The sequence below is a fragment of the Coccomyxa subellipsoidea genome (assembly GCF_000258705.1).
Source record: "Coccomyxa subellipsoidea C-169, whole genome shotgun sequence".
Lineage (NCBI taxonomy): Eukaryota > Viridiplantae > Chlorophyta > Trebouxiophyceae > Coccomyxaceae > Coccomyxa > Coccomyxa subellipsoidea.
Window position 1 is genome coordinate 1,379,189 of NW_005178031.1, and position 22,587 is coordinate 1,401,775.

The window sequence follows — 22,587 nt, forward strand, 5'->3', positions numbered from 1 at the left end:
GCAGAGCCTGGCCTTCAGATCACGAAAATTCTTTTGCAGGGGACGTCCAAGGAGATGCGTTGCGGCTGTTGAGGAAAGGGATGGTCGAGGTGACTTTCCAGCACAGCTGCTCAGCCTGGATCGCCTTCAATCAATACAGGCAATCTCAATAACATAGTTGCATGCAGGGGAGGACTCAACAGAGTCGTTGTTTCTGAAGGAACTTAAAAGGCGAGGACTCTCTTCACGCAAAACAGGTGCGTGAATCTGGCCTTCCTCTCCTAGGATTTCCACTTCCAAAAGGTGTTGGATTACGAACATAACAAGCGTGGCCTTGACAGAGTCGTGATTCTGTTTGATAAAATATGCAGAAAGCGACAGCGCTGCGCAGACGGCTACCTCTGCACCTCCCAAAACGCCTGAAGAAGTGCCACGGTCACAGCTTGAAGTTTCCAGGGCGCTAAATAGCGAAGGCTTGGAGGTGCGCAGGAATGGTTGATGAGGAATACAGCAACAATTAATAGCAATTCTGCTTTGAGGAGATTTACGTTCCAGTCTACTGCACTGCTGAGCGCTGGCAAGGACTTGGAATGACTTGCTGCAATTGCTACCTGTAAGCTCCACTTGTACAAGCAAACCAACTGGCACTTCTGTCATGAACATGCAGGGTCTGATACCACGGGCAAAGGAGCTTCTGAAGCTTGGGCTATCCTTCTTCCTTGCATTTGGGCCCCTCATTCTTGCTTTTGTTGGACTAGCTGCGACCCTCTACTTCTTGTTTGGTGATCAATTCATTCATGGAGGCCGCTCTGGGATGGGAGCCCCGCAGTACGTGGACCCATACGAGTTGCTTGGCCAACCGACAGTCGACCCCACTGTGCCATTGAGATGAAAGACTGTATCTTGTGTGCTTGTGGGCTGGTGGTGCTTGCAGTCAGATATGTGTGCACTGCTGGCCATGGGGCGACCAGCAGAGCTTGTACTAACAGTGTTGAGTGCCCTAGCGGTAGTGGGAGCACAACTTGGTTCAAGTACAGAGCCACTTGTACAGTTGTATAACATATAGAATTGATCAATGCCATCATGATCTCAAGGCATATGCAGCATTGAAATGTGGTGCTGACCTCAACTGGAAGACAGATTGCAAGACATGAAGGCATTGGGACCTTGAAAAGACTGGGGCCGATCACCGTAGAAGGGATTGAACCACCAAAATTGTTAAAATATACGGGGTTGACCTGATGACAATGATGGTGTCGAAAAAAGATCACTGTCTCAGAAACGCATTGTGCTCATGATCCAAGTACCTCAAGACCCGTTCTGAACCATGTGCATGTATGTGAGAACAAAGATGATATGAGCATCATGAATAATTTTACATCCCAGGTCAGCAAGCAACATGGCACATCGCTAGTTGCCTACTTGCTTTGCTAATACATTAGGACACACATGACTAAAGAGCTGGATCCTCGCACACATATTCCCCCTAATATTCTATCACACAGCAACCAATACTGCTGACACTGGACGTATCCCGTGCAATGCAGCACGTCTGCTCCTTTGCCCCATCTCTTGACTTGGCTCAGATCGCATGATCAAGCGCTTGATCATACGAGTTGGTCCCTGAATAAAGCCAGCCTACTCAATGCTGAACCAGAATGGGTGACACTGGCAAAAATGCATGCAGGCATCAGCACAGCCAGAAGATGTCACTCCTGCATGCTTTGCTGTGTTCCTCGGCTGGGCACACAGGCTTCAGACGCAGCATGGCATGCACCAACGAGGCACGCGCGTAAACCGCCCACTCACAGCTTTGGCTGCAGCTTCGCAACATCCACTTCAATGAACTCCAGCCCTTCCCGGCGCTTTGCGGCATCCATGGTCTCCTGGGCCTGCTCCTTGATTTTGTCCAACTGGTTCTTGTACTGCAAGACACACACACACACACACACATGCTTGAAACACATGCTGCAGTCCTGACTGCGACAGGGTCTCGAGATTTATGGTTCCCCACGGAAGGCAGGGGAACTGAGTTGCGCATTGCAGGATGCTTGTGAGATGCTCACCATTTCGAGTATCGAATCCTTCTTCACCTTGGCGTAGTCATCCAGCCCATGCTCTTTCTGGATGGCCTGCAGGCGACAGAAGAACACAGTCAGCTGGCAGGGCAAAGCGCAAATCTGCGCTCACAAGCGCACAGCTGGTCAACCTGCAATGCTGCTTCTTCATGGCACTGCTGAATGGTACGTTCTGCAGTGCCCCACCTCCACGCGCTTCTGCAGTGTCTTCCAGCCCTTCTCATTCGATGTATCCAGCGTTGCGCCAGTCTGGGACTCAATTTCATCCACTGCCTTCAGGATCTCCTCGACCACCTCTGAGTACTTGCCCAGCTCCACGCCCTCCGTCGCAGATGTCAGAAACTTGCGCACGTTGCCGCGCGCCACTCGCAGCTTGTAGTTCAGCGTCGCCCCAACCACCTCATCCACTGGTGGCATGCCAACCTGCATCCAATACACCCTTGCAGCTCATCAATACACCCTCCATCGCATGCTTGAGTGCAGCACAGTCACCAAGTAACATGCAGAGGGCCGACAGGTACCCTCCAAATGACAGCGATCAGGATCAGGGTGGTGAGGATTCCACTGGCAAGGAGAAGCCGTGGTGAACTCACCTTCCGCTTCAGGGCTTCCACCTCATTGGCGTATTTGCTGACTGCAGCTTCGTCTCCATTGAGGGGCACAGGGATTCTCTGTATCAAAGATCATGGATCACCGACTTTTTGCGCGCCACGATATGCACATGCGTGCAAATGAATACCAGCAGGCACCAGAAAGAGACATTGAGGGGGCTATTCACCTTCAGTCCATCCAGGAGCGCTCGATATGACTTCTGCTGCTGCTTAAAGGACTGCAAGACGATGTCGTCTTCATCATCTGCAGGCCCACAAACATACCCTGTCTGAACTGCTGATGGCAAGATCACGGGTAGGGGTAAATTTACTTAAACTGTCCCGTGGCTGCATATCACATCCTCGACAAAAAGGAGGCTTTCAGTGGGCTGCATTGGCGTGAGGTCTGTAGACCTAACAAAGTCTTTTTCTTGGCATGGTTTGGTCTTCGAATACAGCTACACATGCAAGCACCTTTGCATAGCCGTCATAAGGGCCGCTTTTACTCATTCTTGTATATACTATCATCAATGCTGTCGACGGTGAGGTCGACTTTTGGAGAGGGACAAACCTGCTGCTTCCGGAGCAGAAGGTGCCGCACTGAAGAAGCGTTGGCTGCTAAGCTGTTCACAGCATCTGAGGTTTGCAAAGTTCTGCAATCACACAATCTTATTAAGGAAGTGTCTCTTAAAAGGATACAGTTTGCGACAATGCAAATGAAGTAGCAGTAGTAGATGATATGCGCTGAAGATCAGACAGTGTGTGCAGTGCTTATCAGAGCAACAGTGCCACGTTACTTCTGCACTCAGGGATCATAATGAGCTGTGCATGGTGCGCACCAGGCGTCTCAGCCCCAGACGAGTTGTCTGAGCCAACAAAGACATGGTGGCCTAGCTCTTGCCCCCTCTCTGCTGGCTATGTCCTCTGATCAACCAGCCAGCATCCGTTGGGACACAGCAATTTGCGAGTGTGGGCCGCACAGCCTGTGCAAGGAAATTGGATCCACTCTACCTTCCCACGGGTGCCTAATCTGGTCACAGGCCCAAGTAGTGCCCATTCTTGAGCCATTGGCTCGATGCTCACTGGACTCAGTGCAGCACTCCAAAACCGCTTGTGTACTTCTAAATATGCTTCTCTAATCTACCAGATACTACATCTAAGGTGAATGTGATATAGAAGTGAGGAATAGTTGTTCAATCAGTGTTCGATTACTGTCAAGCAGACCACCCAGAGACAAACAGGCCACTTACGGTCATTTTAACAATACACATTGAATCTGGCCTAAAATGCCGGTGCCCGAATCGGCAGTGGTGCATCCATTGGTGCTATTGAGTGTGGTGGACCACTACAACAGAGTGGCACGCGACACCAAGAAGCGTGTTGTGGGCCTGCTATTGGGAGAGCATTCCAAAGGGCGTGTAGATATCACGAACAGTTTTGCTGGTAAGATAGAAGCCTTTGCTCCTTATCTTATTCATATTGACACCGCTGTTCTGGAGGTCATCAGAAGCTTTTGAGGAGGTTTCTGAGCCCTTCAGTCAGGAATTTGTAGCTTTTAAATTTCGACATGCATCAGCACTCTCTGGTGAAAGAGTCGAACTGCGGCCAGGTGGAGCCTTGATTTGCTACAGCTCGTCTGAACTGCTTACTGTGTACTTGCAGTCCCATATGAGGAGGACGACAGGGATCCCTCCATCTGGTTCTTGGATCACAGCTATCTCGAGAGCATGTTCCAGATGTTCAAGAAAGTGAACGGTGAGCATGATCGTTGGCTTCATTGTATGCAGCGCTGATCTATGCAGTGCTTTGTTTGTTTGCTTGAAGTCTGTGATGAAACTGGTGACTGTGCTTGCAGCGCGCGAGAAAGTGGTAGGCTGGTATAGCACTGGCCCCAGGTTGAGAGAAGCTGACCAGGACATCACAGAGCTCATGACCAACTACTGTGACACCCCCCTCCTGGTCATCTGCGAGGTCCAGGTCAGTAGAAGTCTCACATTGCATTGCTGCAAACGCGTTGTAGACTTCCTTGATGCTTCCTTGATGCCTATATGCTGAAGCAGATTTTGTTGTGACTGACTTAATGCACGTCATGTGCAGCCGAAGGAGATGGGCCTGCCCACAACTGCGTACTATGCCACTGATGCGATCCGAGAGGTACGCGCTTGTCCCTTCCAATTCCACCCTTGCACCACTTTGTTAGGGTCACACTTGCACTGTAAGGAGGTACTTCTAAAATTTATAATTTTCTGTGTGTATGTGTGGACAGGATGGAACGCAGAAGAGCCAGAAGGTGTTTGTGAACATCCCCACCGAGATCGGCGCCACCGAGGCTGAGGAGATAGGTATGCGGACGGCTTCAACCCAGTACACTTGAGGACTGTAAGAGCAGGCTATGTGGAAATAGGCAGGGTGTTGAGATGCCATAGTCAGAATGTCATGCCCTATGGCAGGTGTGGAGCACTTGCTGCGGGATGTGAAGGATGCCACAGTCAGCACACTAGCGGCGGAAGTCAGCACCCTGGCGGCAGGCCTGAGCGGGCTCAAGTCACGGCTGCTGCAGATTCAGGAGTACCTCTCCCTGGTCATTGGCGGCAAGCTGCCTGTGAATCACGACATCCTCTACCAGCTGCAGGTGCGCTCACCCTCCTCTGCAGGACTTGGCAACCCTTCCTACCCCATGTCTTCCAGATACTGTGCTGTCCCTAATGAAAATTGGATGGTGCCTTACTCCGATGATCTTTAGAAAGATTTTGCTCGAGACACAATGCAAGATGGTACTCATGTAGCAAACCTGGAGAAAAACCTGGAGAAATTGGTGATCTTGTGTCTGCACTGGTGATCTGTTTTGCTTCTGTGCCCCTGCAGGATGTCTTCAACCTGCTGCCAAATCTGGGCATTGAGGAGCTGGCGCGCTCATTCGCCGTGCAGTCCAATGACATGATGCTGGCCATCTACCTTGCCTCCCTTACGCGCTCTGTGCTTGCCCTCCACAACCTCATCGACAACAAGGTGCGGAATCATCCTCGCAAACCCAGCAGCACTGGTGCTGCTGGGTTCCCACACACATGATAGGCAGCATTTCCAGATCCGGCGCTCAACATTTTTGTGCCATCTATGGTGGCAACAGAGGCATGCATGCCTGCATCGGCGCCGCAAGGTAAGACTGAGCAGCACCTTGTTTGATGTTTGCTTTCTGCTGCAGGAGCAACGGGTATATCGAGAAAAGGAGGCGAGCAAGGCGACCAAGGAGGTCAAGGGGCCTAAGGGAGAGCAGAGCAGCACTGACAAGAAGGATGACAGCAGCAAGAAGGCCGATGGTGGCGAAGCGGCTCCCCACTCCAATGGCAACATTGACGGCCCAGACAGCAATGGTAAATGATGTGCTGGGGTTGAATTGCACCCATGCCATGATGTGGCTTGTGTGAGAGGCTCTACAGCTTGACAGGGGAGAGCGCTGGATGTGGGCATCTGTCCCTGTACACTATGCGTGTGACCAAGTTGCTGTTCATTCACTGGCAGTCTTGACTTCTGTTGCTGGTCCAAGTGGGTGCTACAAACAGAGCAGAACCTTGCTGTGTGACACTGCGAGAAAGACCTGCAATCTTGTAAGTGCTGTATGCAATGGCTGTACTGTTGCACACCTTGTGCTCATGCGCATACGCAACAAAGCGCCTCTTTTCCTGGCAGATTGTTCAGTACAATGGGCCAATGCTGTTACTAAATGGCAGTTCACATTACATGACTTGCCAAGGAATTTTGCCCCGCATGATTTTGCGTGCACTGACTCTGCTGCGCAGACGTCTGCTGTCTACATCTGTCGACATGTCCCCACACACAAAAGCAGTGACATCAGCAGCTCGACAAGTCCGCCAAGTTATGAGGCGGTTCTGGTGTTTCACAATTCAGATGCAACTTTTGAGCCTGGGAATTTTGCATTCTCAAGTGGATGATGATGACACATGCTTCTGCAAGTGATGACATGCTCCCAACAAAGAACCTCTTCTGAATTCGACATCTTGCTCGGCGTGAAGAAGATTTATCTTTACATCTGGACGTTGTTCACGAAGCCATTCATAGCACTGGGAGGAGTGTGTAACGCAGGCAGCAGAGACCACCAGACATATACATGTGATCCACTAGAAACGACAAGCTCGAGCGAGGAACTGGACGTCGATACTGCGGAAGAAGAGAAAATCAAAGTGGTCAGAGTTTGAGATCTCGTTGCATGGCACGCCTTCTAAAGGTGCCAATCATCTGTTACTTGAGAGTCCTGTTGGTTCTACTGGACGCGTTGCATCTGCTCGCTAGGTCTTATTTATCTTCTTATGAAGACCTTATAATCTTAACAGCCTCTGCTGGCTATTGTTTGTTGTCGCAGAGGCTGAACCCAGATATCAGCCAATACAGGGATCGCCGTTTTGTTGGTACCCAAGAGGACTTTGAGAAGTGTTTGCGGGAATCAACCACGCTGTACGTTGGAAATTTGTCTTTCTACACCACTGAAGAACAAATCTATGAGGTACTTAACCGCTGAAACGATGTCCTGTTTGCTCCTGCTTCCTTCTTTCTGCCAGCAGCTGGTGTCATACGACATTTCTACTGAGCTGAATTCCTCCTTGTTTTAGGTCTTTTCACGAGCAGGAGACATTAAGCGGATCATCATGGGGCTTGACAAGAACCAGCTGACTCCCTGCGGCTTTGCCTTTGTGGTCTACTACACACGGGAAGATGCGGAGGATGCTGTGAAGTATATTTCAGGCACCGTCATGGATGACAGGCCTGTCAGAGTGGACTTTGACTGGGGCTTCAAAGAGGGGCGGCAGTTTGGGCGTGGGCGATCTGGGGGACAGGCAAGACCACTCGTCCTGCGGCTGCACAATCGACTTGCATCTAGCCAGGACTTGAGACTGCCCACATTGGGCCCTCGATATTACGCCATAGTGAATGCTTCAGCATGAGCATGAACCTACCATGGTGCTCCTTGTGGTACTGCACTATTTATTACTCGTTGTTCCTTGCAGGCCTGTACTGAATTCTGTACTGACAGTGTTGCACACAATTGCTGCAGGTGAGGGACGAATACCGGACAGATTGGGACGCAGGCAGAGGTGGCTATGGCAACATTGTGAAGCAAGAGCTGTCCTCTCGGCAGATAGCCATCAAGGAGCAGATGAGCATGTATGCTGAGGGGCAGATCGAGGGCGGCGAGGGCGCTGATGATGCAGCGGCTATGGAGAGTTAATGCGTCAGAATGCTTCTTATGATTTGCCGCTGCCTGTCTGGTGCCCAGCGATGCAGACTTCAATGTCATGCAGCACATCAGAAGTTGTCTAGCTGCAAATCCTCCCTGCATAAGTCCATGAGAGGCGTTCAAGTGCTGGGCTGAGTGAATTCGGGAGACAGTAGCATACATCTGCGTTCAAAAATTCTTTCAAGGAACCTCTTTCACAGGCTTGAGAAGGAACAGAGTGTGCCACCAGCCGCATTCAACGTCAGTAACTTTGCTGGGCAAGCTCTGCACATGTAATGGTTCAAAGCTGCTCGTTTTACACCCACTTCCCAGTTGCCCAAATGCATTCCATCCCCATGTGTACACATCACCACCCTCCGTGAGCGCAGCACAATGCCTTGACCCACTGCAAACCTGCAACATCAAGAACATAGTTACTGCTCAGACTGAATCCTTTGAGCGTCCATAGCGTGCATGTCAATTGTCGCCACTCGCATGACATCTGTGGCATCACATGACAGGCCGCACCTTTGCGACATGGGCGTCTGCAAGCATGGGTGACTCAACCAGTCTAGGTCTGCTGCATCCTGGCTCATTGTAACCATGCCCAAGTTGGCCGTCCTTATTCCAACCCCATGTGTAGACAGCCCCTGCGCATGCTTCAGGTGAGTCCACAATTCCATGGGGCTAATTGGGGCTGCTTCATTCGATTGGAACCCAGCAAAAATTGTGCTATTACACGCAGATTTGGAAGGCTGCCGTCAAGCACTTGATTAGATAGAGCATGAGAAGAGTGAGCTGGAGTAGAACTTACCAGCATCAGTGCAGACAATGGTATGACTCAACCCAGCAGCCACATGAGTGACTCGCAGCCCATCCAGGCTAGTGACTGGCATTGGGCGAGGCACGATTGTACCGGCATTAGATGATACCCCACACTGGTCATGCAGGTTGCAACCCCACATGTACAGCCGACCTGATCTGGTCAAAGCACAGCTGTGCCTAGCCCCGCAGGCCACCTGCCTGCACACAGCAGTATTGGCATCTCTGCAGCCTTCTGGCAACACTGTGTCAGTGCAACAGAGGCAAGCCAGCAGGGAGGACTGGGCTCTCACTCGAAGAACTCTTCACCGGTCCCCGAAGTAGATAGTTTCATGTTGTCTTTGGCAATTCGCTGGGCATGTGTCTGGGATTCTGCTGCTGCATCAATACCGAGCTGGCCATCTATATTGTTGCCCCATGCCCACACATGCCCACTTCTATCCAGTGCTAAGCTGCATCAAACACAATCAACTTCATGTGAGTGCTGTCAATAGTAGCAATGATGTCATCCTCTCAGGACGGTGGAACATGAACTCTCTGATGGCAGATGCTGAAAGATGGGAAGCTTGCCTGTGTTGCTCACCGGCTGCGAGGGCGCATATTGTGACAGCCTCCCCAAAGTTCACTTCGTCTTGGGTACTTGGCAAAAGGCCCTCCCCCAGGGCAGCAGCATGCAGCTCCACTTGGAGGACTTTGTTCAAATCTGTGGATGTCCACATGGTGTGGTTCCAGCCGCTTGCGACATTGCTTGCGACAAAGAGCTCCTCTTCGGAACCTGCACAGGTGACTATGTTTTGCACGCAAGCATGCCCTTGGCACGGAAAGCAGGTCAGCCACAAAGTGAATGTACCGCTTTGAAACGTGCATCTACCTGGCTGAATGACTTCTTGTGACTTGCTGAGGCTACCGATACAGGCATGGGTCGCTCTCTCCATTTTGAGAACAGTGAAACCCCATCCTCCAGAGCTGATCGAGCAGATCGACCTGCTGGAGACTCTCGTTGGTACTGTCTCAATGCCTGGTAGTACAGAATCCTGAATCAACTCGTTTCATAGAAGACATTTGCACCAGCAAAGTGCTTTCAAAGGCAGCAGGAATGCGGTGCATTCTCAATGGTACAGTGGCACTTGAGATCACCTATGAGAAATCCAGAAAACCAGCAATTCCCCAGTGTATCAGCTGTGCCTGATGTGCTATTGGTGGTTTCCAAGTGTGGGATCTGGCTGTTCATAACTTCCCTTCATTGGTTTGCAAAATTGCGATCTAGTCGTCTGAATGGTGTCAGACCGTTGCAAATAGAAACTCTACACTAATTTTCATTTTTAAAGTCTGATTATCGAAAGGTGGACGATGAATTGCTGAATTGGAACCGCTGAGGAAAGCACGTGCGTCCAACGCCCTCTCATGTGACAGTATTGTTCTTGGTCAAACGAGGAGTCGAACTTTCTTGCCTGAATGATAACGTGTATTCTCCATGTGTCACAATCTGAGTGATGCATACTCCCTTTAATGCATCCGGCACAGCGATAGCTGGCTGCAAGTCGATCTGCACAAAAGCCAGATCAACGGGGCACTCTTTCAGTCTAGGCAGAACAAAGATCATGTGTGCTGGTGCAGCTGCTAGTGGTATTCCATCAGATCATAGCAAGCTACAGAGATTGTACGAAGTGACTAAAGCATCTATAGGCAGTGGGATGAAACTAAATGATGAGTCAGTTGGACAGATCAGGTCTTCTCTTGGTGAGTTCATGTGTCTAAGACTGATCCATGCTAAAAATTGCACCTGTTATTTTTGAAAATCCTCCAGTCCACTGACACGAGGAGACCTGGATGAACATTTCATGTGCACAGGTGCTGTGACACTAGAAGAGCTGGGTATCACCGCTCCTACGAAAATAGAGGTGAGCTTTATAGCACATCACCTTTATGACAGCATGCAGACGCTTTCTGGTGCTTGATCACTTGAAGTAAGACGCTGACCCTCTAGAGCCCTTCATTGATTACAGGGCAGCAAGCAGAACGGAAGAGGTCAAGGAATGACAGGGCTTGTTGGCAGGTTGGATACTTCTTGCCTTACCCAAGAAATTCTGACCCTTGTCCCACACAACCCTTGTGGAACAAATTGTGTTTCTACACACTGAATGAAGCATGATGCATGCCAGCGCATGGCAAGATGCATCATGCTCTTTATTTGCGCTAAGCTCTTGACGTCCTTATATTGCTTTGTCCAGGTTGTGGGGCAGATCTGAAAGCGAAGCGTCCACAAGGTATGTTGAAAGTGCCTGCTCATGTATCCATATAACAAGTATTGGGGCGCTGGAATGCACACCGTCCATTGCTCACCGACTCTACCTTCCTGCTTGTGGCAGTGGCCGCATGACTTACCTGCATATCCACGAGGAGGAGGCTCTGTCCATCGGCATTTTTCGCTTACCATGCAATTCAAGAATCCCTCTGCACAATCACCCAGGAATGACGGTGTTCTCCAGGTAATGAACCTCGGCAAATTTCGAGCACTAATGACGGACGTTGTTGGGAGCACTGACTGATTATTGAAGGGATATACTGTCTTTTGATGTTTGGACATAAGCAGAGAAAAGTTTTCACTTCCAGGGTGCTGTACGGACGCTTGCATGTCCGATCTTTGGACTGGGCAGAGCCAGAAGGAGCTTTCGACAGAGACGGTCAGCGCAAGGCTACATTGCAGACAGATTCTGTCATACAGGTCAGAGCCTTGCAATAATGGACTGCAGACTTGTGCAGACATTCAATCCTCCGGCAGTTTGTTGAATATCCACTGTGACAGCTGTGTCTGCGCATGGAACGTGCTAATGTACATGTCAGCATGACGCAGGCAGGAGATCCTCCCTCTGTCCTCTACCCGCACGGGGGGAACTTGCATGCCTTCACGGGTGAGACGGATTGTGCTGTGCTGGACCTCTTTCTTCCTCCTTACAATCGCAGGCAGGGTAAGGACCACCACCCTCAGCATGTGAAAACCTGCTTGGCCTACAGATTGTACTGCAGACGATGATATGAAAGGCTACACATACCAGGATGTGGCACCTTTACCCATGGTGTAACTGCAGGTCGTGACTGTACTTACTACCGGGAAGTTACACCTTTGCAATCTGATGGCACAACAACACTTGAAGTACGTCCCCTTTATTTGGTCAGCTTTAAGATCCTTTTTTTAAGAATATTTCTTCTCTGCTCTGCATGCTTTGTATGCTTTCCTGCCTGATTGGGTGGAGTGCTGCAGGAGTATGAACCACCAGATGACTTCATCATTCACAATGCAACCTACAAGGGTCAGCGCATCAAAATGAATTCGCAAAAGGCGTGAACACGATGAATCTGCGGATCGATGGGAATTTAAGAGTTCAATTTCGGCCAATGCTTTGCATGGAAAACGGATGAGGCATTTGAAGAACAACAAAGTATTGCCACCTGTACAGTTGTAAGGACAGTGGGAGACATTCAAAGCATTCTTTTGTATGATCATGCAATACTTAGCCAATTGTAATGAGCTGAAGCCTGGACAGGCAGGTGTGGATTGCCCTGACAATGACATGACAAAAGCCCTTACATTCCATAGAGACCTGTCAATGGCAAGTTTGACAAGTGGCAAGGGCAAGAATGGCAAGTTTATGGCAAGAATGCATATGCATCTGCCATATGGCCACACAGATTCTAGAAAAAGTTCCAGGACAGTGAGATTGAGCTCGATCACAGGATAAATCATATGATCTCAAATTGGTTTGCTACCATATAGATTTGCTCTTAATCTTTTCCCTGGCTGCGGGAACAAACCCTTCTGGCTTTGGCGGAAGCACCTGGACATTCACATCACAAGAGATGCAACTCAGCAATTTCAATTTTCAACCGGCCCAAAATTCAAAACAATAACATGCCATACTCTGGTGACACGAACCCACAAATCAAGAATCCAGGATGGTAGCACTTATGCCAAGACAGCCATTCTTTCCCAACATTCTGATGGGTGCAAACAATGTTGCCCACCTTGTACTTGATGAGCCGGCAGTCCACTCCGCCGATGGTCATGGGAAATCGCCTGTCCGCTTTCATGCGCAGCATGCTTGTGATGTGTTTGTTGCCCGACAGCACTGCCACATCAGCCTCAGGACACTGCCCCTGCACGGGTAACCACCACACAGCTCCTCAACATTCCTTCCTGCGTCCAATGTTCCTTGACAGGCAGTAAAAGAAAACTAAGGAACGCCGGGGCATAAGTGCCCACCTTCAGGAAGAATCCCAGGTCTCTCCAGGCTGCCTCAAGATCTGGATCAATGCTGGCCTCCTCTGACTGCCTGACATTGGCACACAAGGAGTCAGAATCTGAAGAGAAGAATAATCACACTTTGAAGCAACGAGTGCTGCTACTTGGGATCCCCTTAGACAAGGCTCTTCTACAGCTCATCGTGTCTGGGCAGTCATAAGTTAATGATATGCAGGTTTGGCCAACCCAGCAGGAAGAAGCTGGCTACCTTCCATCAGGACCGCCCTCACCACTGGGGCTCATAAGGCGGTTGCCCCAGGGTGGATTAGTGATCACCATGGCCGGCCGCTGGGTGGGTTGCCACTCAGAGCAAGGCCCATGCGTCAGCTGCACCAGTTTGCTCAAGCCCGCATTCCCCAAATCCCTGCAATCATAGATGAACCCGTTATGTGGGGTATATCAGGAGTGCGAAGGGCCGTCTCAACCATGCCAAGACAGCACTCATCTGCAAGCGCAAGCTAGAGAGGCACAAGAGCCTGGAGCCTGTTGATCAAAATACAGAAGGCTCCAGGCTTGATTGATTGTCCTAGTTTGATGATTGTCCTAGTCTCTAGCTTGATGCTTATCCTGTATACTATCCACAGCCTTCAGTATCTAGCTTGGCGCTTGCACTGCTCACAGGCACATTTGCACTCTGACTATGTTCCAGATTTGCACCGGCAGCCCATAAAGGGTGACAGTGCACTCACTTTGCAGCAAGGGACAGGGCGCCAGAGTGGATGTCATTGCCCAGCAGCGTTCCCTTCCAGGGCCGGCAGGCGCCCTTGGCATCCGCTACAACGCGCCTCCAGGCGGCAGCATCAAAGTCGGGCCAGCGCTCAAACGGCCAGCGCCGTCGGTACAAGCCGGGCGCAGAGTGGGTCGCCATCAGCGCCGCCTCTATCAGAAACGTGCCCGAGCCGCACATGGGGTCCGCCAGGACCTTCCCTGCAGTCCATGCAATGTGCCTGTTGACATATTCCGTTGCTCTGTAGATGACTGTCGTAAATTTGCCTTAGGCGACAATTCCTGGTGCTTTGCACGATAAGATTTGCACGGAATGTGTCTGTCGATAACCTTTGCCTGCTTTGGATGGTCAATGTCTGCGCAGAGTGTCTCAGTTGGCAGGTGGTTTGCTGCTGCTTTGTGCTTTGATACTGTAAAGTGAGCTGGGAAATAGGCACAAGGACAGTGGTGCATGCCTGCAGCGGCGGCCTGCGGCCAGCCGGCAAGGGCGAGGCAGCCGGCGGCAGCCGCCTCGTTGAGGGACGCCTTGTGCATCGCCGATCGATATCCTCTCCGGTGCAGCGAGTCCCCGCTCATATCCCTGCATCCGGGGTGAACAGGGTGAGCACCAGTGAATGCAACAGTTGACAAGAGCTGACTAGTCTTGGTGATAACACATGTTTGTTCAGGATGTTGATGGTAACCAGACCTGTAGAGGGTGATGTGGTCGCGCCAGAGAGCGGCATACAGTGGCAAGTCTGCTGGGGCCTCTGCAGTGGGGGGCTGTGGCCGGTCCCGCCTGCATGGTTTAAGTACTTAGTGGATTGTTTCTCCTGAATGCTTCATCCTGGAAAATTTTGAACAACAGGGCCGTAGAACCAATGCCAGATATCTCCAGGTGATAAGAAAGAAGATGGCATTCACCCTGAGTCTCTGATGGCGTCGCAGATGGCATCTCGAGCCCTGACTTGGACCAAAAGGGAGGATGGAATATCTGTGCAGTCTCTCACGCGCGCCTGCAACAGTTTCCTGTTAATGAATATCCAATGGTTTTCACAGCTGCTGGAGTTCCTCATGAAAATATGCGACTGGCAGTGAGTCCTGCTAAGAAAGGGTGCAAGCAAGTCTTGCTTGCCTGCACAGAAAATGTCTGGCCCGGGCGCAGGAGCGAAGGCCAATCCACGCTTGTTCTAAAGAAGCTGTACAGTTCATCGCCCCCTGGCTGACTGCCATCTAGGGGACCCTCTGCCACATGCACCAGCAACCTGCGGCCGTCATTGCTAAGATCAACATGGCTGCCGAACCTCAGTGAAGGAGAGAGCCACATGGTATGTCTTCAAGCATGCAAGAGGACACCATAGCAACATGATCTGCAGCTTGCCTGATGGCTGCTCGAAGCCAGAGGTTTGCCCGGTAGCCCACCTCCAGAGAGTCCCCCCTGGGACACCCACCCTCTTGACCCTACTCACCTTCGTATCATGAATGCGAATCGTAGTAACAGGACACTATTCATTCAGGCAAATATTACTGGGCCTCTCAGAACAGGAGGGCACCTGAATGAAACGCCGGCCTTGCCTGGACGCACTTGGAAGCCTCCAATCTCAGGTGAAGAGACTTCTGTTGCAACAACCTCTTCCAGACCTGCAGATGCATATCCAATTTTGTCGAGAAAAATATATAATGCAGCAGCGACACAGCATGCAGCGCGAGGTTATTAAATACAAGGCAGCTGACCTGGGTGGCATGTTGCATAAAATTGGAAGCTTCTACGGCCGAAAAGCCCATCCTGTCGCCGATCTGATGTTGATGTCTCCTGGTTATCCCTGGTGGGGTGTGACTGGCGCTGTGCTTGTGTTACTAGTGGTGTACGCTCCCTTCTATTTGACCACTTCTTGGAGCTATAGTAGTTTCTTGACGTATATCCCAGAATATTCTGATGGCTCTTAGAGAGCTCAGAAGCACCATGTAGGAAGAAAGCCTTGTGCCTTGCGATGTGCCACATGCCGCCGCCCAACACTCACTTGCGCATTGGCAGCTGATATGAAGAAAGTAGAAGATCGATCTATTGCAAATGAATCGATAGTAATCAAATGGCACTAGGTGCTGCGAATAGACGTTTCGGAGTTTGCACTGGCTTGGGATCTGAACTTGTCTTGGAAATGGAATTTATCAATAGCCTGCTATCTTGGAACAATTTTAGATATTCCTCTCGATGATAAACTTTCCTGTGTACTGCTCCTTCGTAAAGTTAAACGAAATCAAGTTGAATCCATGTCGGAAATTTGGCCTCGTGATGACTCATCGGTAGGCCAGCAAAGCAATTGACTCGGCACTTGCAGAGCTCCTTCTGGGATTAAAGGTAGCCAAGTAACAATGAAGTTGGATGCTGCAGGAGGTTTTGACAGCCGATCGCACTGTAAAATAGCGGTCAACTCCTTACACAGTGTTCCAGATGCATGCACTAATGACATCTGCACTGCGCAGACACTGTGGCTGAGGCCACTGCCTTGATGGGGACCAGGCATGCAACCGTCTGCATTCACTGATGAGCACAAATAGAGAAAAAGATACAGATGCACCTTCAAAAAGAGCAAAATGTCGCATCATGAGAACCTCGGTTATTTGAGTGTACCTAGCAGGTGAGTCAGTGACTCCCTGCCACTCCCTGGTCACGACCTGAGACTCCCTCACTCGCAGAGGCAATACAGGAGAGCCTTGCCTGTGTCAAGTCAAGTACCAAGAAGTGCACCAGACAGATCACTCAGATGTCTTTTCATTCTCACATCAAATGCACGGGGTCGTTCGTAATGAAGTGAACCACAAAATTTTCAGCTCTTCTCTTTTGAGTGTGTGGTGCGACAGGAAACACAGCATCAGATGAGCACCCAAGCCTAAGGGAACAGAGCTTGCTGCAGCAGTCCAGTCTCCTCAGGGATGCCCATGACAACATTCAGGTTCTGGATGGCCTGTCCAGAGGCGCCCTTCACCAAGTTGTCAATGACTGCACAGCACACAACCCGCTCGTACACTTGCAGACACCATTTCCTAACCGATTGAAAAGAATGCACTCTGGACCAACTGACAAAGTGCTGACAAAGCTAACAAAGCATCAACTGACAAAGCATCAAGCCTTACCTGAGATGACAATTGCGCGCCCAGAGATGCGGTCTGGGAAGACTGCAATGAGGTTGTAGTTGGACCCGCGCACATGCCGTGTGTGGGGAATGCTGCCCTTCGGAAGAACGTGCACGAAAGTCTCATCCGCATACCGCTTCTACACGACACCATATCTTCTGTCAGCATCTCCGCCCACACCCTTACATAGCATGGGTGACCCCAGTCAATTCAGCGCTGGGTTCACAATAAATGTGCTAGGATCACCAAATTCAGCGCTGATGTGGAAGCATGCAGGAGGGTGCATAGAGGCCTTGCCTGCAGGTGCTCCCTGAGGTCATCAACAGAGGTCCCCTCAGTCAAGCGCACATAGATGGTGGACTGCATGCCTCTGCTCATGGGCATCAGAGTGGGCGTGAAGCTGATCCTTACTGGTGCCCCCGCTGCCTCGCTCAATCCCTGATCAATACACACCCCAGTCACCCTCTTCTCAATATCTCCCTGCTGCTCAGAAAGCAAAGGCCCTCGCCAAACACCCCACTGCACCATGGCATCACATGGAGGAGACAAGGGGAGGCCAGCAAGGCACCTGTTCGATTTCTGGCATGTGCCTGTGGCTGCCGACTCCATAGCAGTTGATGCCCTCTGCGATCTCAGTGTACAGGAGGTTCTGCTTGGCGCTTCTGCCAGCGCCGCTGACACCAGACTTGGCATCCACAATGATGTCCTCCTTCTCAATGAGACCAGCCTGTGCACCAGCACAATGATCAGACAGACTTTAAACTTTCCAAAACAACACCATGCCACAATGCTTTGCAATGCCAGGAGGCTTGGAGACAATAGATGTGCCACAAATGAGGGGAGCATCACCTCGAGAAGGGGGCAGAGGGGGAGCTGAACGGTGGTTGGGTAGCACCCTGGGTTGGCCACGAGGCGAGCAGTCTTGACTGCTTCCCTGTTCAGCTCTGTCAGGCCGTACACTGCCTCCTTCTGCAGCTCTGGTGCCTTGTGCTCGCCACCATACCTGTTCACATACAAAGACATCCTGTGTGGTAAAGATAGAGGGGGTGCGTGTTGCTGCCATCATGCATGTCAACATTGAAGACGGAGCCAACCCTAAGGATGTGCTGCAGGAAAAAGATGTGGCTCACCACTCAGCATAGACTGCAATGTCCTTGAGCCGGAAGTCGGCAGACAGGTCCACCACTTTAATGTGGCGGGGCAGCGAATTCAGGATCTCCTGTGTCGTCGCATGCGGCAGGCAGCAGAAGGCCGCATCGATCTCGGACCAGTCCACCTCCGCAATCTTTGTGAGGGTGGGCACATTGGTCGCCGTGACCAGATGGGGGAAGACGTCTGAGAACTCCTGAACAGTCAAGACAATGACCTCAGCGTTTTTGCCCATTGAAGGAAGGCAATCCTTTAGTCTGACATGTAAACCTAATGAGTTTTGACAGGAGGCAGGAGCAGCATTATTTAGGCTCTGAGAGATCACCTTGCCGGCTTGCGTTTCCCCGGTGAGAGCTGCGACCTTGAAGTTTGGGTGGAGGGCCAAGAGCCTCACAACCTCCTCCCCGGTGTAACCACTGGCGCCGAGCACTGCCACTCTGTACTGTGGTGCTGCTGCTCCATTGCTTGTGCCAACCGTCGGTGCCTGGGATTTAGGGTTCACAGTCTATGTCAGCATTGCCCATATTCCTGGCGTCTATTGTGCCTGACATCTCAAACATATTCCTCAGCGTCTGGTCAGAGGTATCTCACTGACAGAATCCTTTTTACAGCTGTGAGGCATGTAGAGATGACCAAAAAGTACACACTGAGCGTTGCAATTGAGAAAGCTTTCGAGAGCAGTCTGCCCTCATAAGTAGATCATTCAAAGGTATTGAACGGTGTGTATTGTGTGAGACTTGAACCTGGATCGTGTGTATCAAGCAAAATAACTGTTCACTTCTTTGATCTGGGTAGTCGCTGTACACGGTTTACATCTAATCACAGTGGAACACAAATAATTATTTGGATCTCACCGGTGCTGAAACTGCCGCCTTGCAGACAGTTCGCACTGGTTTCTGCGGGGCGAGCCTCAACGTGACCCTGGGGCGTTCTGCATCCGGAACGGAAACTGACCTCAGCGCAGTACCCGAAGCACGGTACAAGTTCAGAGAAGTATGCATCTTTGGTAAAGTACTTGCTTAATCAATTGAATTCTAGCCCTTCGAAAACTGCATGTGATGAAAGTGCAGACATTCCAAGATCAAGTATACTAAGTCACATGACTGTAAAGGAAGGTTCACGTGATGGGTCAACATGCAGATTGCCACGCATGCGTGAATTGACAACTTGTTGCACACAGGAAGGTCGTCAATGATCACCTGGTGAGCATCAACACATTGTTGCATATTGATTTGGGCAAGCGTTCCTTTTCAAGCAGATCTCTATTTATAGGATCTTGGAGTGTGGAATTGGTGAAAGCTCGAGTACAGATTGCAGGAGTCGATACATTCACAATTTACAGGTGTAAAATAGTGCACAGATTCAAAATCACGGGTCAAATGAAAGCTGTAAAGGTGGAGGAGGTGCAAATCAAGGTGGAGCCATCCACCACATTAGAGCAAAAGAGGGTGTCAGCTGCCAGCCCTCCCAATGCATCAGATCTTAGAAATGGCAGGAAAAGGGCAGTGAAGTCGGAGGACGAAAATAACAACAAAAGGGGCCCAGCTTTAGAGAGCACAAACAGGAAAACGCGGCGCAAAGTGAAACTGGAGCCTAGCGTGAAGATTGAGAGCACTGACCAGCCCAAGGTGGAAGTGAAAGGCGTCTCGATCAGCCCAAAATCTCCGTTCCCGGATTTTGTGCGGCCAACAGCAGAGGAGTGCAGGGTGAGCATGCGCAGCCCCAGACCACTGAAATCTTGATCATTTGTAATTTTAGCGCAAGTTCCCGGGTACAAACTAGCAGACCGGCACTGCAGGCAGCACGTGACGCCCTAGCTCTATTGCATGGAGAGCCACGGCAGCACAAGCCAATTGATGCAGGAACGGCAGCGGCCGCAGCTGACAGCCTGCACACTCACTCTCAGCAGACAGTACTGGACTCTTTGGTGAGCAAAACACCGACAGACATTATTGTGGCTCTTCAGTGTCACACGATCTTTTCCTGTTGCCCGGCATGGATCTGATGATGCATGCCCCCCTGCGCAGGTCAGGACCATTCTGTCCCAGAATACAACAGATGTCACCTCTCACCGAGCCTTTGCTAGCTTGAAGGCTGCATTCCCAGGAGAAGAGGGATGGGAGGATGTGCTGAGAGCTCCTCCAGGTTGACATGTCCTTCAGTGCCCACCTGACCCACTGTGATTTTGGCAATTTTACATTCAAATGTTTACGAGATTTAGCACTGCGCCTCATGCGATGCAATCTTGGATGCAGGCAAAATGGAGGAGGCGATACGGATGGGCGGCCTCGCAGATATTAAGGCAGAGCGCATAAAAGCCATCTTGGCCACTTTGCTGGAGGAACGAGGCAAAATTTGCATGGAGTACCTCAGGGAAATGTCAGACGACGAGATCAAAGCAGAACTGTCCAGGCAAGTAGGGATGCTGATTGCAGTAGGTAATTATGAGAACAGTGAAAGAAATTGATCAGGTGTATGGTTTGTTTTAGCGCCTGCCCTTGTTTTTCCATCTGTGCAGGTTCAAAGGCGTCGGAAAGAAGACTGTGGCATGTGTTCTCATGTTCTGCCTGGCACGGGAGGAGTTTCCAGTCGACACACATGTGTGGCGCATTTCAAAAAGCCTGGGCTGGGTTCCTGCAAAGGCCACCCGAGACGCTGCCTATGAGCACCTAAATTTGCATGTGCCAGCAGACGTCAGGTGTGCAGCAAAACCTGTGGCACCTTTGAAGCAAAATTCATAGCAATGCAGGGTGATGGCATGCAGATTCATACACAATGTGCTGTCACTTTTGGTGTCATGCAGAGGTGTCTTGCACGGCTTACTTTTTATGTGTGCTGGTGCTTGCAGGTATGACTTGCATGTACTGATGGTGGAGCATGGGAAGCGGTGTCCAAGATGCGCAAGCAATGGGAAGCCGCGCAAGGAGTCACATGGAGACTGCCCTCTCAGGAACTTGAAGGAACTGGCATTGAGATCCAAAATGGAGAGAGAATAGGGTAATATTCATCTGTTCACCGGCTGCAGCAAAATTTTTAAGTTGTTCGTGATTCTGGTATGGATACCGTACTCAGGCAATTGCACTGTACTACTTTGTGAGACAGTCTCTCTCAGATGTAGGCATGGTCTGGGACCCTAATTCCGACCTCATACCAGGGTCATGTGATCGCATGAACGCAAATGGGCAGCCCATCACTAGCTAGTGTAAGTATTGTGTACTGTTTCAAGCAAGTTGCTCATCTCAAGATATGTATATGCTCTTTGTCAGTGGCCCCAAGTTAGATGGTATGCATTTCTATGAGAATCAAGGTGTTTGATTGTTGGCAAATTTTAAAAATCAAATTGCACTGGGAGGCACCTGCCAGGGCCGCCGCGGTGCCGCAGTTTGAGCAGGCGGCTGACCGGCGAATTGAGCAGGCGGTTCTGAATAAGGCTTGGCATGAAGGTGAACTGATCCAGCATGGGGCAAAGTTATAGCACACTGAGATAGCTTGATCAATTAAGCGCTCTGGAGACAAGCAGGTCCTATGCAAATTGCATGATGGCCAAAGACATTTTATGTATACGATATTCCCCTATTTGGCAGGGTCATGAAAGGAGACCCTCCTATTTCAATTTCTACCGAAACAGATCTGCAGGCTGCAGCAATTCTCATTGGAGGACATGAATAGTCTGTGACCCTGCTTTAAAGAAAACTGTTACATTCAATAGAGAACTTTGAATCAAGTTGAAGGCCCTCTGTCCGCGTATTCGTAAGATTGGAGCAAGTATAACTGTGTACTGTAAAGGAGTCAGTATCAGAAGCATCAATATAGGTATTGACGCACTCACCAAGTGCATTTGCCATGAGAACAAGGAGTTCGAGGAGAGGTGAAGAGTCTGGAGAGCCAGAAGAGCTCCCAGAAATACCAACTGTGAGCACCAGGCGCAGGGGCAGAAAACCTACAGCAAAAGCTGCACAAAAGACTCCAGTAGCTGAGCAAAAAACAGACATATCGATACAACAACCAGCATCAGAAGAAAGGCCGCCAGAGGCTCTCACGGTACTCAGGACCGTTGACAGCATCCATGCCACTGACAATGAAAAAGCGGACCTTCCTGCAGAAGGGCACATGCACGAAGCTGCTGCACCTTCTGATGCGACCAAAGGCATCCATGCTGAAGGCGAAGCAGACATGGACTTTCTCGAAGAGGGCACAAACCTCGCTGAAGCACTCCTGCAAGCATCTCGCGACGAAGACCAAGCTCCTAGCCCTGCAGCAACAGAAGATAAGCCGCCACAGATCAGTCAGCAGACAGATAACTGCACCATGGATCCTTCAGCCGCGGTGATGGATGCGGAAGACCCGTACCTCTTGACAGCGTTCTTTGCGGCCTCAAGAATGCAGGAACACAGCGGCCCAGGCATGACGTGCCCGGCAGAGATGCCATCAACTGCTCGCTCTCGTGCAGTCTCCAGTGATGAACAGGCAGACAAGGATTCAGAGTCTGATAACGCTGGAGAGCCCAGTCAGGGCCCCCGTGTAGCCCAGCCTCATACTCTGCTGCAACCTCCTCCAGCAGCCCAGGAAGATGTTATGGTGCAGCCAGGAGCCATCAGC

General features: G+C 50.5%; 8 protein-coding genes across 8 annotated transcripts; 4 read left to right on the forward strand and 4 right to left on the reverse strand.

The window, feature by feature from the left end:
• Window positions 1-1,337: 1,337 nt before the first annotated feature.
• COCSUDRAFT_66951 (hypothetical protein) lies at window positions 1,338-3,605 on the reverse strand. Its single transcript, XM_005646062.1, has 7 exons — window positions 3,487-3,605; window positions 3,219-3,300; window positions 2,836-2,912; window positions 2,651-2,728; window positions 2,244-2,480; window positions 2,046-2,111; window positions 1,338-1,904 (listed from the first exon to the last, which is right to left on the reverse strand). The coding sequence occupies exons 1-7, from the start codon at window positions 3,529-3,531 to the stop codon at window positions 1,785-1,787; spliced, it is 705 nt and encodes a 234-aa protein (XP_005646119.1). The 5' UTR covers window positions 3,532-3,605; the 3' UTR covers window positions 1,338-1,784.
• Window positions 3,606-3,736: 131 nt separating this feature from the next.
• On the forward strand, window positions 3,737-6,273 carry COCSUDRAFT_30084 (26S proteasome regulatory subunit). Its single transcript, XM_005646063.1, has 8 exons — window positions 3,737-4,090; window positions 4,310-4,402; window positions 4,503-4,624; window positions 4,745-4,801; window positions 4,914-4,989; window positions 5,098-5,279; window positions 5,513-5,656; window positions 5,850-6,273. Exons 1-8 carry the CDS (start codon window positions 3,934-3,936, stop codon window positions 6,024-6,026), a joined length of 1,008 nt encoding a protein of 335 aa, XP_005646120.1. The 5' UTR covers window positions 3,737-3,933; the 3' UTR covers window positions 6,027-6,273.
• A 767-nt stretch (window positions 6,274-7,040) lies between these two features.
• COCSUDRAFT_7764 (cap-binding protein) lies at window positions 7,041-7,787 on the forward strand (the record flags this gene model as incomplete). The annotated part of the gene is made up of 3 exons (XM_005646064.1): window positions 7,041-7,166; window positions 7,273-7,509; window positions 7,716-7,787. Coding segments are annotated over 3 exons (435 nt in total), but the record flags the coding sequence as incomplete, so codon positions are not given.
• Window positions 7,788-8,078: 291 nt separating this feature from the next.
• COCSUDRAFT_83510 (hypothetical protein) lies at window positions 8,079-8,902 on the reverse strand (the record flags this gene model as incomplete). The annotated part of the gene is made up of 3 exons (XM_005646208.1): window positions 8,079-8,291; window positions 8,406-8,536; window positions 8,692-8,902. Coding segments are annotated over 3 exons (555 nt in total), but the record flags the coding sequence as incomplete, so codon positions are not given.
• A 2,188-nt stretch (window positions 8,903-11,090) lies between these two features.
• COCSUDRAFT_83511 (hypothetical protein) lies at window positions 11,091-11,817 on the forward strand (the record flags this gene model as incomplete). Its single annotated transcript, XM_005646209.1, has 4 exons — window positions 11,091-11,188; window positions 11,313-11,424; window positions 11,554-11,668; window positions 11,789-11,817. Coding segments are annotated over 4 exons (354 nt in total), but the record flags the coding sequence as incomplete, so codon positions are not given.
• A 646-nt stretch (window positions 11,818-12,463) lies between these two features.
• Window positions 12,464-14,301, reverse strand: COCSUDRAFT_43269 (putative RNA methylase; the record flags this gene model as incomplete). The annotated part of the gene is made up of 6 exons (XM_005646065.1): window positions 12,464-12,535; window positions 12,723-12,854; window positions 12,961-13,030; window positions 13,208-13,363; window positions 13,689-13,926; window positions 14,163-14,301. The coding sequence occupies 6 exons, from the start codon at window positions 14,299-14,301 to the stop codon at window positions 12,464-12,466; spliced, it is 807 nt and encodes a 268-aa protein (XP_005646122.1).
• A 1,824-nt stretch (window positions 14,302-16,125) lies between these two features.
• On the reverse strand, window positions 16,126-19,029 carry COCSUDRAFT_33707 (N-acetyl-gamma-glutamyl-phosphate reductase). The gene is made up of 8 exons (XM_005646066.1): window positions 18,843-19,029; window positions 18,314-18,472; window positions 17,970-18,184; window positions 17,689-17,842; window positions 17,408-17,566; window positions 17,137-17,277; window positions 16,840-16,978; window positions 16,126-16,705 (listed from the first exon to the last, which is right to left on the reverse strand). The coding sequence occupies exons 1-8, from the start codon at window positions 18,987-18,989 to the stop codon at window positions 16,596-16,598; spliced, it is 1,224 nt and encodes a 407-aa protein (XP_005646123.1). The 5' UTR covers window positions 18,990-19,029; the 3' UTR covers window positions 16,126-16,595.
• A 602-nt stretch (window positions 19,030-19,631) lies between these two features.
• On the forward strand, window positions 19,632-20,966 carry COCSUDRAFT_7019 (DNA glycosylase; the record flags this gene model as incomplete). Its single annotated transcript, XM_005646067.1, has 6 exons — window positions 19,632-19,694; window positions 19,787-19,915; window positions 20,016-20,133; window positions 20,244-20,394; window positions 20,507-20,686; window positions 20,837-20,966. Coding segments are annotated over 6 exons (771 nt in total), but the record flags the coding sequence as incomplete, so codon positions are not given.
• Between the last annotated feature and the right edge of the window lie 1,621 nt (window positions 20,967-22,587).